This window comes from Engystomops pustulosus, unplaced genomic scaffold (assembly GCF_040894005.1).
Source record: "Engystomops pustulosus unplaced genomic scaffold, aEngPut4.maternal MAT_SCAFFOLD_140, whole genome shotgun sequence".
In the NCBI taxonomy this organism is placed as follows: domain Eukaryota; kingdom Metazoa; phylum Chordata; class Amphibia; order Anura; family Leptodactylidae; genus Engystomops; species Engystomops pustulosus.
In genome coordinates, this window is record NW_027285020.1 from 115,768 (window position 1) to 132,294 (window position 16,527).

The 16,527-nt window shown below is 47.8% G+C and overlaps 1 protein-coding gene across 1 annotated transcript in view; it reads right to left on the reverse strand.

Moving 5' to 3' along the window:
- Positions 1 to 16,527, reverse strand: part of LOC140108505 (complement C5-like) — a gene marked incomplete at its 3' end in the record, with an annotated part of 131,552 nt that overhangs the window by 114,536 nt on the left and 489 nt on the right. Inside the window, exons 2-10 of the mRNA XM_072131768.1 lie at positions 11,250 to 11,442; positions 10,765 to 10,924; positions 9,495 to 9,565; positions 9,278 to 9,369; positions 9,017 to 9,099; positions 8,850 to 8,940; positions 3,092 to 3,197; positions 2,537 to 2,663; positions 34 to 149 (exon numbers count right to left, since the gene is read on the reverse strand). Of these exons, the coding sequence (XP_071987869.1) occupies positions 34 to 149; positions 2,537 to 2,663; positions 3,092 to 3,197; positions 8,850 to 8,940; positions 9,017 to 9,099; positions 9,278 to 9,369; positions 9,495 to 9,565; positions 10,765 to 10,924; positions 11,250 to 11,442 (1,039 nt within the window). The remainder of the gene's footprint in view (positions 1 to 33; positions 150 to 2,536; positions 2,664 to 3,091; positions 3,198 to 8,849; positions 8,941 to 9,016; positions 9,100 to 9,277; positions 9,370 to 9,494; positions 9,566 to 10,764; positions 10,925 to 11,249; positions 11,443 to 16,527) is intronic.

Below are 16,527 nucleotides of genomic sequence, written 5' to 3' on the forward strand. Positions count from 1 at the left end.
ATGTTCTCCTGGAGACACCACTACAGATCTCACCTTTATGTGGTACGGCAGAGTTGGCTTCACATACAGGGGGGTCCCGATGAGCCTTAGGGTGTATGGATATAAAACAAATCTGACATCCGAGTATTCACTCTCTTCAGACAATGAACCTGAAAATAAAGAAACTTGTTGGGACAATACACAAAACAGAAGAGCAACAAAGGCTAAGAGCTACGACAGTGCAGCCTATGACTGGTGCAGCCAAAACCATGAATCTGGGTCAGAAGGTCCAAGATACAACCAAATCCCACTGATTTATAGCAAAGTGGTAACTCCCTGCTCCATGATCTGTCACAACTTTCGCCATTAAAGACGCCAATACAGTAGAAAGAAAAAGGAGAATATCAGCTGATTATTGTGGCCTCCCCCTGGGGTCCGTAAAAGAGGAAGAATCACATGGCTCTGAGCAGGAGGACTGATGACAACGGAGCTCTGTATGTCCTGGGTGCTCTCCTCCCCTACACTCATACACAGCCTGTGCTATATCATCTCCTGTAGTGTCTGTCCTGGGTGCTCTCCTCTCTCTCTACACTCATACACAGCCTGTGTTATATCATCTCCTGTAGTGTATGTCCTGGGTGCTCTCCTCTCTCTACACTCATACACAGCCTGTGTTATATCACATCTCCTGTAGTGTCTGTCCTGGGTGCTCTCCTCTCTCTCTACACTCATACACAGCCTGTGTTATATCATCTCCTGTAGTGTATGTCCTGGGTGCTCTCCTCTCTCTACACTCATACACAGCCTGTGTTATATCACATCTCCTGTAGTGTCTGTCCTGGGTGCTCTCCTCTCTCTCTACACTCATACACAGCCTGTGTTATATCACATCTCCTGTAGTGTATGTCCTGGGTGCTCTCCTCTCTCTACACTCATACACAGCCTGTGCTATATCACATCTCCTGTAGTGTATGTCCTGGGTGCTCTCCTCTCTCTACACTCATATACAGCCTGTGATATATCACATCTCCTGTAGTGTCTGTCCTGGGTGCTCTCCTCCCCTACACTCATACACAGCCTGTGTTATATCACATCTCCTGTAGTGTATGTCCTGGGTGCTCTCCTCTCTCTCTACACTTATACACAGCCTGTGTTATATCACATCTCCTGTAGTGTATGTCCTGGGTGCTCTCCTATCCCTCTACACTCATACACAGCCTGTGTTATATCACATCTCCTGTAGTGTATGTCCTGGGTGCTCTCCTCTCTCTCTACACTCATACACAGCATGTGTTATATCACATCTCCTGTAGTGTATGTCCTGGGTGCTCTCCTCTCTCTCTACACTCATACACAGCCTGTGTTATATCACATCTCCTGTAGTGTATGTCCTGGGTGCTCTCCTCTCTCTCTACACTCATACACAGCCTGTGTTATATCACATCTCCTGTAGTGTATGTCCTGGGTGCTCTCCTCTCTCTCTACACTCATACACAGCATATGTTATATCACATCTCCTGTAGTGTATGTCCTGGGTGCTCTCCTCTCTACACTCATACACAGCCTGTGTTATATCACATCTCATGTAGTGTATGTCCGGGGTGCTCTCCTCTCTCTACACTCATACACAGCCTGTGTTATATCACATCTCCTGTAGTGTATGTCCTGGGTGCTCTCCTCTCTCCCTACACTCATACACAGCCTGTGCTATATCACATCTCCTGTAGTGTATGTCCTGGGTGCTCTCCTCCCTACACTCATACACAGCCTGTGCTATATCACATCTCCTGTAGTGTATGTCCTGGGTGCTCTCCTCCCTACACTCATACACAGCCTGTGTTATATCACATCTCCTGTAGTGTATGTCCTGGGTGCTCTCCTCTCTCTACACTCATACACAGCCTGTGTTATATCACATCTCCTGTAGTGTATGTCCTGGGTGCTCTCCGCACTACACTCATACACAGCCTGTGTTATATCACATCTCCTGTAGTGTCTGTCCTGGGTGCTCTCCTCTCTCTCTACACTCACACTACAGGAGATGTGATATAACACAGGCTGTGTATGAGTGTAGAGAGAGAGGAGAGCACCCAGGACATATACACAGCCTGTGTTATATCACATCTCCTGTAGTGTATGTCCTGGGTGCTCTCCTCTCTCTCTACACTCATACACAGCCTGTGTTATATCACATCTCCTGTAGTGTATGTCCTGGGTGCTCTCCTCTCTCTACACTCATACACAGCCTGTGTTATATCACATCTCCTGTAGTGTATGTCCTGGGTGCTCTCCTCTCTCCCTACACTCATACACAGCCTGTGCTATATCACATCTCCTGTAGTGTATGTCCTGGGTGCTCTCCTCTCTACACTCATACACAGCCTGTGTTATATCACATCTCCTGTAGTGTATGTCCTGGGTGCTCTCTTCTTTCTACCCCCTAATTCTTCAGAGGTTTGGCAGGGTTTACATTACTGCAGTTTTGCTCAGGGACAGTTACATGATGACTGGTGGTCCCCGTGTATCACAACAGAACTCCAAGACTGGACCTAGTTACCTGCCGTCTCCTCCACGGTGGTGGTGATGTACAGGAAGGTCCCGTCTAGTTCTTCCAGTTCTGTATATCCAAGCTCCTGCACCGCCTGCTGACTGTTAAAGAGGAACTCTGCTTCTCCATTAATCATCTGCAAAAGGGAGGAAGACTAAGGAGGAGCAACACGAGGGCGAGCCAGACACAGCACGAGGGCGGGCCAGACACAGCACGAGGGCGAGCCAGACACAGCACGAGGGCGAGCCAGACACAGCACGAGGGCGAGCCAGACACAGCACGAGGGCGAGCCAGACACAGCACGAGGGCGAGCCAGACACAGCACGAGGGCGAGCCAGACACAGCACGAGGGCGAGCCAGACACAGCACGAGGGCGAGCCAGACACAGCACGAGGGCGAGCCAGACACAGCACGAGGGCGAGCCAGACACAGCACGAGGGCGAGCCAGACACAGCACGAGGGCGAGCCAGACACAGCACGAGGGCGAGCCAGACACAGCACGAGGGCGAGCCAGACACAGCACGAGGGCGAGGATGTGATGGGGGACACTAGGACGACTCTCACCGTCTGCACAGCGATGGATTTTGCCATCATCTTTCGCTTTCCATCTTCTATCAATCCATAACGGATAAAGACTTTCGCCTGATCCACGTTTTTTCCATAATAATACCTGGAAACATCGGAACGAATTTCATGAGACATTTACTGTATCGTATGTGACTGACAGCGGCACTGACTGCCCCAAACTGCTGAGAAGGATCTCCCCAATATTATCTAATGTCCTGATCAGTAATGACACCCGGAGCAACGAGGACAGGGATCCCTGATACCCAGAGAATCTGTATAATGTGTATGTAGTGATCTCCCCCTAGTGGTGGTGTATAATGTGTATGTAGTGATCTCCTCCTAGTGGTGGTGTATAATGTGTATGTAGTGATCTCCTCCTAGTGGTGGTGTATAATCTGTATGTAGTGATCTCCCCCTAGTGGTGGTGTATAATCTGTATGTAGTGATCTCCCCCTAGTGGTGGTGTATAATGTGTATGTAGTGATCTCCTCCTAGTGGTGGTGTATAATGTGTATGTAATGATCTCCCCCTAGTGGTGGTGTATAATGTGTATGTAGTGATCTCCCCCTAGTGGTGGTGTATAATGTGTATGTAGTGATCTCCCCCTAGTGGTGGTGTATAATCTGTATGTAGTGATCTCCCCCTAGTGGTGGTGTATAATGTGTATGTAGTGATCTCCTCCTAGTGGTGGTGTATAATCTGTATGTAGTGAGCTCCTCCTAGTGGTGGTGTATAATCTGTATGTAGTGATCTCCCCCTAGTGGTGGTGTATAATGTGTATGTAGTGATCTCCCCCTAGTGGTGGTGTATAATGTGTATGTAGTGATCTCCCCCTAGTGGTGGTGTATAATCTGTATGTAGTGATCTCCCCCTAGTGGTGGTGTATAATGTGTATGTAGTGATCTCCCCCTAGTGGTGGTGTATAATGTGTATGTAGTGATCTCCTCCTAGTGGTGGTGTATAATCTGTATGTAGTGATCTCCTCCTAGTGGTGGTGTATAATGTGTATGTAGTGATCTCCTCCTAGTGGTGGTGTATAATGTGTATGTAGTGATCTCCTCCTAGTGGTGGTGTATAATGTGTATGTAGTGATCTCCTCCTAGTGGTGGTGTATAATGTGTATGTAGTGAGCTCCTCCTAGTGGTGGTGTATAATCTGTATGTAGTGATCTCCCCCTAGTGGTGGTGTATAATGTGTATGTAGTGATCTCCCCCTAGTGGTGGTGTATAATCTGTATGTAGTGATCTCCCCCTAGTGGTGGTGTATAATGTGTATGTAGTGATCTCCCCCTAGTGGTGGCTGTATAATCTGTATGTAGTGATCTCCTCCTAGTGGTGGTGTATAATGTGTATGTAGTGATCTCCTCCTAGTGGTGGTGTATAATCTGTATGTAGTGATCTCCCCCTAGTGGTGGTGTATAATGTGTATGTAGTGATCTCCCCCTAGTGGTGGTGTATAATCTGTATGTAGTGATCTCCCGCTAGTGGTGGTGTATAATGTGTATGTAGTGAGCTCCTCCTAGTGGTGGTGTATAATCTGTATGTAGTGATCTCCCCCTAGTGGTGCTGTATAATCTGTATGTAGTGATCTCCTCCTAGTGGTGGTGTATAATGTGTATGTAGTGATCTCCCCTTAGTGGTGGTGTATAATGTGTATGTAGTGATCTCCCCTAGTGGTGGTGTATAATGTGTATGTAGTGATCTCCTCCTAGTGGTGGTGTATAATGTGTATGTAGTGATCTCCTCCTAGTGGTGGTGTATAATGTGTATGTAGTGATCTCCTCCTAGTGGTGGTGTATAATGTGTATGTAGTGATCTCCCCCTAGTGGTGGTGTATAATGTGTATGTAGTGATCTCCTCCTAGTGGTGGTGTATAATCTGTATGTAGTGATCTCCCCCTAGTGGTGGTGTATAATGTGTATGTAGTGATCTCCTCCTAGTGGTGGTGTATAATGTGTATGTAGTGATCTCCCCCTAGTGGTGGTGTATAATGTGTATGTAGTGATCTCCCCCTAGTGGTGGTGTATAATGTGTATGTAGTGATCTCCTCCTAGTGGTGGTGTATAATCTGTATGTAGTGATCTCCCCCTAGTGGTGGTGTATAATGTGTATGTAGTGATCTCCTCCTAGTGGTGGTGTATAATCTGTATGTAGTGATCTCCCCCTAGTGGTGGTGTATAATGTGAATGTAGTGATCTCCCCCTAGTGGTGGTGTATAATCTGTATGTAGTGATCTCCCCCTAGTGGTGGTGTATAATCTGTATGTAGTGAGCTCCCCTTAGTGGTGGTGTATAATGTGTATGTAGTGATCTCCTCCTAGTGGTGGTGTATAATGTGTATGTAGTGATCTCCCCCTAGTGGTGGTGTATAATCTGTATGGAGTGATCTCCTCCTAGTGGTGGTGTATAATGTGTATGTAGTGATCTCCTCCTAGTGGTGGTGTATAATGTGTATGTAGTGAGCTCCCCATAGTGGTGGTGTATAATGTGTATGTAGTGATCTCCTCCTAGTGGTGGTGTATAATGTGTATGTAGTGATCTCCCCCTAGTGGTGGTGTATAATGTGTATGTAGTGATCTCCTCCTAGTGGTGATGTATAATCTGTATGTAGTGATCTCCTCCTAGTGGTGATGTATAATGTGTATGTAGTGATCTCCCCCTAGTGGTGGTGTATAATGTGTATGTAGTGATCTCCCCCTAGTGGTGGTGTATAATGTGTATGTAGTGATCTCCCCCTAGTGGTGGTGTATAATGTGTATGTAGTGATCTCCTCCTAGTGGTGGTGTATAATCTGTATGTAGTGATCTCCCCCCTAGTGGTGGTGTATAATGTGTATGTAGTGATCTCCTCCTAGTGGTGGTGTATAATGTGTATGTAGTGATCTCCCCCTAGTGGTGGTGTATAATGTGTATGTAGTGATCTCCCCCTAGTGGTGGTGTATAATCTGTATGTAGTGATCTCCCCCTAGTGGTGGTGTATAATCTGTATGTAGTGAGCTCCCCTTAGTGGTGGTGTATAATGTGTATGTAGTGATCTCCTCCTAGTGGTGGTGTATAATGTGTATGTAGTGATCTCCCCCTAGTGGTGGTGTATAATCTGTATGGAGTGATCTCCTCCTAGTGGTGGTGTATAATGTGTATGTAGTGATCTCCTCCTAGTGGTGGTGTATAATGTGTATGTAGTGATCTCCTCCTAGTGGTGGTGTATAATGTGTATGTAGTGATCTCCTCCTAGTGGTGGTGTATAATGTGTATGTAGTGATCTCCTCCTAGTGGTGGTGTATAATGTGTATGTAGTGATCTCCTCCTAGTGGTGGTGTATAATGTGTATGTAGTGATCTCCCCCTAGTGGTGGTGTATAATCTGTATGGAGTGATCTCCTCCTAGTGGTGGTGTATAATGTGTATGTAGTGATCTCCTCCTAGTGGTGGTGTATAATGTGTATGTAGTGATCTCCTCCTAGTGGTGGTGTATAATGTGTATGTAGTGATCTCCTCCTAGTGGTGATGTATAATCTATGTGTATGTAGTGATCTCCTCCTAGTGGTGGTGTATAATGTGTATGTAGTGATCTCCCCCTAGTGGTGGTGTATAATGTGTATGTAGTGATCTCCTCCTAGTGGTGGTGTATAATCTGTATGTAGTGATCTCCCCCTAGTGGTGGTGTATAATGTGTATGTAGTGATCTCCCCCTAGTGGTGGTGTATAATGTGTATGTAGTGATCTCCTCCTAGTGGTGGTGTATAATCTGTATGTAGTGAGCTCCCCATAGTGGTGGTGTATAATGTGTATGTAGTGATCTCCTCCTAGTGGTGGTGTATAATGTGTATGTAGTGATCTCCTCCTAGTGGTGGTGTATAATGTGTATGTAGTGATCTCCCCCTAGTGGTGGTGTATAATGTGTATGTAGTGATCTCCCCCTAGTGGTGGTGTATAATGTGTATGTAGTGATCTCCCCCTAGTGGTGGTGTATAATCTGTATGTAGTGATCTCCCCCTAGTGGTGGTGTATAATGTGTATGTAGTGATCTCCTCCTAGTGGTGGTGTATAATGTGTATGTAGTGATCTCCTCCTAGTGGTGGTGTATAATGTGTATGTAGTGATCTCCTCCTAGTGGTGGTGTATAATGTGTATGTAGTGATCTCCTCCTAGTGGTGGTGTATAATGTGTATGTAGTGATCTCCTCCTAGTGGTGGTGTATAATGTGTATGTAGTGAGCTCCCCCTAGTGGTGGTGTATAATGTGTATGTAGTGATCTCCTCCTAGTGGTGGTGTATAATGTGTATGTAGTGATCTCCTCCTAGTGGTGGTGTATAATGTGTATGTAGTGATCTCCTCCTAGTGGTGGTGTATAATGTGTATGTAGTGATCTCCTCCTAGTGGTGGTGTATAATGTGTATGTAGTGATCTCCCCCTAGTGGTGGTGTATAATGTGTATGTAGTGATCTCCCCCTAGTGGTGGTGTATAATGTGTATGTAGTGATCTCCCCCTAGTGGTGGTGTATAATGTGTATGTAGTGATCTCCTCCTAGTGGTGGTGTATAATGTGTATGTAGTGAGCTCCTCCTAGTGGTGGTGTATAATGTGTATGTAGTGATCTCCTCCTAGTGGTGGTGTATAATGTGTATGTAGTGAGCTCCTCCTAGTGGTGGTGTATAATGTGTATGTAGTGAGCTCCTCCTAGTGGTGGTGTATAATGTGTATGTAGTGATCTCCTCCTAGTGGTGGTGTATAATGTGTATGTAGTGATCTCCCCCTAGTGGTGGTGTATAATGTGTATGTAGTGATCTCCTCCTAGTGGTGGTGTATAATGTGTATGTAGTGATCTCCTCCTAGTGGTGGTGTATAATGTGTATGTAGTGATCTCCTCCTAGTGGTGGTGTATAATGTGTATGTAGTGATCCCCTCCTAGTGGTGGTGTATAATGTGTATGTAGTGATCTCCTCCTAGTGGTGGTGTATAATGTGTATGTAGTGATCTCCCCCTAGTGGTGGTGTATAATGTGTATGTAGTGATCTCCCCCTAGTGGTGGTGTATAATCTGTATGTAGTGATCTCCTCCTAGTGGTGGTGTATAATGTGTATGTAGTGATCTCCCCCTAGTGGTGGTGTATAATGTGTATGTAGTGATCTCCCCCTAGTGGTGGTGTATAATGTGTATGTAGTGATCTCCTCCTAGTGGTGGTGTATAATGTGTATGTAGTGATCTCCCCCTAGTGGTGGTGTATAATCTGTATGTAGTGATCTCCCCCTAGTGGTGGTGTATAATGTGTATGTAGTGATCTCCCCCTAGTGGTGGTGTATAATGTGTATGTAGTGATCTCCTCCTAGTGGTGGTGTATAATGTGTATGTAGTGATCTCCTCCTAGTGGTGGTGTATAATGTGTATGTAGTGATCTCCCCCTGGTGGTGGTGTATAATCTGTATGTAGTGATCTCCCCCTAGTGGTGGTGTATAATGTGTATGTAGTGATCTCCTCCTAGTGGTGGTGTATAATGTGTATGTAGTGATCTCCCCCTAGTGGTGGTGTATAATGTGTATGTAGTGATCTCCTCCTAGTGGTGGTGTATAATGTGTATGTAGTGATCTCCTCCTAGTGGTGGTGTATAATGTGTATGTAGTGATCTCCCCCTAGTGGTGGTGTATAATGTGTATGTAGTGAGCTCCCCCTAGTGGTGGTGTATAATCTGTATGTAGTGATCTCCTCCTAGTGGTGGTGTATAATGTGTATGTAGTGAGCTCCCCCTAGTGGTGACTTACTTTGCCTTTACTTTGATGCTGAGTTGGCTGAATGTCTTATAAGAGATGAAGTTCTCCTTGGGGTCTATGGTGACGTAGAATCTGGGCAGCACTGGAAGAGAAGACATTGTGATGCTTTCAGTGTCGCCCCCTGCAGTCAGTGTATATACATTGCGCAGTGGAATTACCGTATTCTTTCACTTCAAATGTCGCCGCTGTAGATGTGGAGTAATCTTTGTCGTACGTCGCCTCAATCCTCCACTTCCCAAACCTGAGGGCGAAAATCAAGTAACAGATCAGCCTCCTCCATCGACCAATAGAAATAGAGAAAAGCTCTTAAAGGGGGGCACCTCCTGCTGGGGGGGGGGGGTTGCACCTCCTGCTGGGGGGGCCTTCCTGCGGGGGGGGGGGGGCGGCACCTCTTGCAGGGGGGTGGGGGGCTCTCTTACTTGGGGTTAGCCGGAATCTTGAAGTCCGGGAAGGAGATGATTCCGGTGGCGTCCTTCTGCGTGATGACGTCCATCTTCACCTCTTCTGGGTCCTAGAGGTGAGACATGGAGATTGTCATCCAGTGGGGCCCCAAGAATAAGAGACCCCAAAATACTCTGCGACCTTCCCCCGCCCCCGCTGTCTGTATCTCATGCTGCAGCACTGGGTGCAGATCACCTTGAAGGTGAGGGTGACCGCTCTCCGCGCCGGGCGCAGCTCCTCATCCATGGAGTAAATCCGGATCTTCACTGAGAAAACAAGAAAATGAGATGAGAGCAAAACACCGGAGAGACTGCAAGGAGGACATAGCAGCACGACTGTGACATCACTGTGTGTATTCTCCCTGTGCTGTGACATCACTGTGTGTATTCTCCCTGTGCTGTGACATCACTGTGTGTATTCTCCCTGTGCTGTGACATCACTGTGTGTATTCTCCCTGTAGTGTGACATCACTGTGTGTATTATCCCTGTACTGTGACATCACTGTGTGTATTATCTCTGTACTGTGACATCACTGTGTGTATTCTCCCTGTAGTGTGACATCACTGTGTGTATTATCCCCTGTACTGTGACATCACTGTGTGTATTATCTCTGTACTGTGACATCGCTGTGTGTATTATCCCTGTACTGTGACATCACTGTGTGTATTATCCCCTGTACTGTGACATCACTGTGTGTATTATCCCTGTACTGTGACATCACTGTGTGTATTATCCCTGTACTGTGACATCACTGTGTATTATCCCTGTACTGTGACATCACTGTGTGTATTCTCCCTGTGCTGTGACATCACTGTGTGTATTCTCCCTGTGCTGTGACATCACTGTGTGTATTCTCCCTGTAGTGTGACATCACTGTGTGTATTCTCCCTGTAGTGTGACATCACTGTGTATTATCCCTGTACTGTGACATCTCTGTGTGTATTATCCCTGTACTGTGACATCACTGTGTGTATTATCCCTGTACTGTGACATCACTGTGTATTATCCCTGTACTGTGACATCTCTGTGTGTATTCTCCTGTACTGTGACATCACTGTGTGTATTATCTCTGTACTGTGACATCACTGTGTGTATTATCCCCTGTACTGTGACATCACTGTGTGTATTATCCCCTGTACTGTGACATCACTGTGTGTATTATCCCTGTACTGTGACATCACTGTGTGTATTATCCCTGTACTGTGACATCACTGTGTATTATCCCTGTACTGTGACATCACTGTGTGTATTACCCCTGTACTGTGACATCACTGTGTGTATTATCCCTGTACTGTGACATCACTGTGTGTATTATCCCTGTACTGTGACATCACTGTGTATTATCCCTGTACTGTGACATCTCTGTGTGTATTCTCCTGTACTGTGACATCTCTGTGTGTATTCTCCTGTACTGTGACATCACTGTGTGTATTCTCCTGTACTGTGACATCACTGTGTGTATTACCTGACTGCTCCGGGGTGTAGACGGGTTTGTCGATCTGGATGAAGATGAAGCCGTTGTTGTGGGTGATGGGGACGCGCTCCTCCTTGGTGAATGACGGGGACTGGGCTTGCAGGAAGACAAACTTGGGGTCGTTCTTCCGAGGAAAATCCTTGGGTTGTAACTACAAGATAAATTGTCACCCAGCTTTACCAGCTCCAATGTGTAGGAAAGCTGGGTGACAATGTGTGTGACAGTCCTGTGAGTCGTCACCCAGCTTTACCAGCCCCAGTATGTAGGAAAGCTGGGTGACCATGTGTGTGACAGTCCTGTTAGTCGTCACCCAGCTTTACCAGCCCCAGTATGTAGGAAAGCTGGGTGACCATGTGTGTGACAGTCCTGTGAGTCGTCACCCAGCTTTACCAGCCCCAGTATGTAGGAAAGCTGGGTGACCATGTGTGTGACAGTCCTGTGAGTCGTCACCCAGCTTTCCCGGGGGCGGCACTTACCTGGAGGGTCACCATCCCCTGGAAGTTGTTGGCTTTCGTCAGCTCCAGATGTTGGGAGGAATATTGTATCTTCTTATCCGGGAAACTCAACAGCGAAATCCTAACGGGGATATTCTCATCATGTCCGAAGCCCTGGACCAGCACCGGCTCCTGGGCCCCCACCCTCCACATCCGGGGGCCCATCACCAGGTACCTGCAAGACAACACAGACGTGACCGACCCCGTGTATGTGTATACAGTATATACAGGGGGGGGGGGATGTATCTCCTGATACTGTATATACAGGGGGGGGGGGGATGTATCTCCTGATACTGTATATACGGGGGGGGGGGGGGATGTATCTCCTGATACTGTATATACGGGGGGGGGGGGGATGTATCTCCTGATACTGTATATACAGGGGGGGGGGGGATGTATCTCCCGATACTGTATATACAGGGGGGGGGGGGGGATGTATCTCCTGATACTGTATATACAGGGGGGGGGATGTATCTCCTGATACTGTATATACAGGGGGGCGGATGTATCTCCTGATACTGTATATACAGGGGGGCGGATGTATCTCCTGATACTGTATATACAGGGGGGCGGATGTATCTCCTGATACTGTATATACAGGGGGGCGGATGTATCTCCTGATACTGTATATACAGGGGGGGGGATGTATCTCCTGATACTGTATATACAGGGGGGGGGATGTATCTCCTGATACTGTATATACAGGGGGGGGGATGTATCTCCTGATACTGTATATACAGGGGGGGGGATGTATCTCCTGATACTGTATATACAGGGGGGGGGGTGTATCTCCTGATACTGTATATACAGGGGGTGGGGATGTATCTCCTGATACTGTATATACAGGGGGGGGGGTGTATCTCCTGATACTGTATATACAGGGGGTGGGGATGTATCTCCTGATACTGTATATACAGGGGGGGGATGTATCTCCTGATACTGTATATACAGGGGGGGGATGTATCTCCTGATACTGTATATACAGGGGGGGGGGTGTATCTCCTGATACTGTATATACAGGGGGGGGGGATGTATCTCCTGATACTGTATATACAGGGGGAGGGGGTGGGGATGTATCTCCTGATACTGTATATACAGGGGGTGGGGATGTATCTCCTGATACTGTATATACAGGGGGGGGGATGTATCTCCTGATACTGTATATACAGGGGGGGGGGATGTATCTCCTGATACTGTATATACAGGGGGTGGGGATGTATCTCCTGATACTGTATATACAGGGGGGGGGATGTATCTCCTGATACTGTATATACAGGGGGGGGTGTATCTCCTGATACTGTATATACAGGGGGGGGGATGTATCTCCTGATACTGTATATACAGGGGGGGGGGGTGTATCTCCTGATACTGTATATGCAGGGGGGGGGGGTTTATCTCCTGATACTGTATATACAGGGGGGGGGGGGTGTATCTCCTGATACTGTATATACAGGGGGGGGGGGGGTGTATCTCCTGATACTGTATATACAGGGGGGGGGTGTATCTCCTGATACTGTATATACAGGGGGGGATGTATCTCCTGATACTGTATATACAGGGGGGGGGATGTATCTCCTGATACTGTATATACAGGGGGGGGGGGATGTATCTCCTGATACTGTATATACAGGGGGGCGGATGTATCTCCTGATACTGTATATACAGGGGGAGGGGGGGGGATGTATCTCCTGATACAGTATATACAGGGGGAGGGGGGGAGATGTATCTCCTGATACTGTATATACAGGGGGGGGGGGGGATGTATCTCCTGATACTGTATATACAGGGGGGGGGGGGATGTATCTCCTGATACTGTATATACAGGGGGTGGGTGTATCTCCTGATACTGTATATACAGGGGGGGGGGTGTATCTCCTGATATTGTATATACAGGGGGTGGGGATGTATCTCCTGATACTGTATATACAGGGGGGGGGATGTATCTCCTGATACTGTATATACAGGGGGGGGTGTATCTCCTGATACTGTATATACAGGGGGGGGATGTATCTCCTGATACTGTATATACAGGGGGGGGGGGTGTATCTCCTGATACTGTATATGCAGGGGGGGGGGGTGTATCTCCTGATACTGTATATACAGGGGGGGGGGGGGGTGTATCTCCTGATACTGTATATACAGGGGGGGGGGTGTATCTCCTGATACTGTATATACAGGGGGAGGGGGGGGGGATGTATCTCATGATACTGTATATACAGGGGGGGGGGATGTATCTCCTGATACTGTATATACAGGGGGGGGGGATGTATCTCCTGATACTGTATATACAGGGGGGGGATGTATCTCCTGATACTGTATATACAGGGGGGGGATGTATCTCCTGATACTGTATATACAGGGGGGGGGGATGTATCTCCTGATACTGTATATACAGGGGGGGGGGATGTATCTCCTGATACTGTATATACAGGGGGGGGGGGGGGGATGTATCTCCTGATACTGTATATACAGGGGGTGGGGATGTATCTCCTGATACTGTATATACAGGGGGGGGGATGTATCTCCTGATACTGTATATACAGGGGGGGGGTGTATCTCCTGATACTGTATATACAGGGGGGGGGGGATGTATCTCCTGATACTGTATATACAGGGGGGGGGGATGTATCTCCTGATACTGTATATACAGGGGGGGGGGGTGTATCTCCTGATACTGTATATACAGGGGGTGGGGATGTATCTCCTGATACTGTATATACAGGGGGGGGATGTATCTCCTGATACTGTATATACAGGGGGGGGATGTATCTCCTGATACTGTATATACAGGGGGTGGGGATGTATCTCCTGATACTGTATATACAGGGGGTGGGGATGTATCTCCTGATACTGTATATACAGGGGGGGGGGTGTATCTCCTGATACTGTATATACAGGGGGGGGGGATGTATCTCCTGATACTGTATATACAGGGGGGGGATGTATCTCCTGATACTGTATATACAGGGGGGGGATGTATCTCCTGATACTGTATATACAGGGGGTGGGGATGTATCTCCTGATACTGTATATACAGGGGGGGGATGTATCTCCTGATACTGTATATACAGGGGGGGGGGATGTATCTCCTGATACTGTATATACAGGGGGGGGGATGTATCTCCTGATACTGTATATACAGGGGGGGGGGGATGTATCTCCTGATACTGTATATACAGGGGGAGGGGGGGGGATGTATCTCCTGATACAGTATATACAGGGGGAAGGGGGGAGATGTATCTCCTGATACTGTATATACAGGGGGGGGATGTATCTCCTGATACTGTATATACAGGGGGGGGGGATGTATCTCCTGATACTGTATATACAGGGGGGGGGGGGGATGTATCTCCTGATACTGTATATACAGGGGGGGGGATGTATCTCCTGATACTGTATATACAGGGGGGCGGATGTATCTCCTGATACTGTATATACAGGGGGGCGGATGTATCTCCTGATACTGTATATACAGGGGGAGGGGGGGGGGATGTATCTCCTGATACTGTATATACAGGGGGGGGGGATGTATCTCCTGATACTGTATATACAGGGGGGGGATGTATCTCCTGATACTGTATATACAGGGGGGGGGGGTGTATCTCCTGATACTGTATATACAGGGGGGGGGATGTATCTCCTGATACTGTATATACAGGGGGGGGGGGTGTATCTCCTGATACTGTATATACAGGGGGGGGGGTGTATCTCCTGATACTGTATATACAGGGGGGGGGGGGATGTATCTCCTGATACTGTATATACAGGGGGGGGGGATGTATCTCCCGATACTGTATATACAGGGGGGGGGGATGTATCTCCTGATACTGTATATACAGGGGGGGGGATGTATCTCCTGATACTGTATATACAGGGGGGGGGATGTATCTCCTGATACTGTATATACAGGGGGGCGGATGTATCTCCTGATACTGTATATACAGGGGGGCGGATGTATCTCCTGATACTGTATATACAGGGGGAGGGGGGGGGGATGTATCTCCTGATACAGTATATACAGGGGGAGGGGGGGAGATGTATCTCCTGATACTGTATATACGGGGGGGGGGGATGTATCTCCTGATACTGTATATACAGGGGGGGGGATGTATCTCCTGATACTGTATATACAGGGGGGGGGGATGTATCTCCTGATACTGTATATACGGGGGGGGGGGGATGTATCTCCTGATACTGTATATACAGGGGGGGGGGATGTATCTCCTGATACTGTATATACAGGGGGGGGGGGGTGTATCTCCTGATACTGTATATACAGGGGGGGGGGATGTATCTCCTGATACTGCATATACAGGGGGGGGGGGGTGTATCTCCTGATACTGTATATACAGGGGGTGGGGATGTATCTCCTGATACTGTATATACAGGGGGTGGGGATGTATCTCCTGATACTGTATATACAGGGGGTGGGGATGTATCTCCTGATACTGTATATACAGGGGGGCGGATGTATCTCCTGATACTGTATATACAGGGGGAGGGGGGGGGGATGTATCTCCTGATACTGTATATACAGGGGGGGGATGTATCTCCTGATACTGCATATACAGGGGGGGGGGTGTATCTCCTGATACTGTATATACAGGGGGGGGGGATGTATCTCCTGATACTGCATATACAGGGGGGGGGGGTGTATCTCCTGATACTGTATATACAGGGGGAGGGGGGGAGATGTATCTCCTGATACTGTATATACAGGGGGGGGGGGATGTATCTCCTGATACTGTATATACGGGGGGGGGGGGATGTATCTCCTGATACTGTATATACAGGGGGGGGGGGATGTATCTCCTGATACTGTATATACAGGGGGGGGATGTATCTCCTGATACTGCATATACAGGGGGGGGGGTGTATCTCCTGATACTGTATATACAGGGGGGGGGGATGTATCTCCTGATACTGTATATACAGGGGGGGGATGTATCTCCTGATACTGTATATACAGGGGGGCGGATGTATCTCCTGATACTGTATATACAGGGGGGGGGATGTATCTCCTGATACTGTATATACAGGGGGGGGGGGTGTATCTCCTGATACTGTATATACAGGGGGGGGGGATGTATCTCCTGATACTGTATATACAGGGGGGGGGGTGTATCTCCTGATACTGTATATACAGGGGGGGGGGATGTATCTCCTGATACTGTATATACAGGGGGGGGGGGATGTATCTCCTGATACTGCATATACAGGGGGGGGGGTGTATCTCCTGATACTGTATATACAGGGGGGG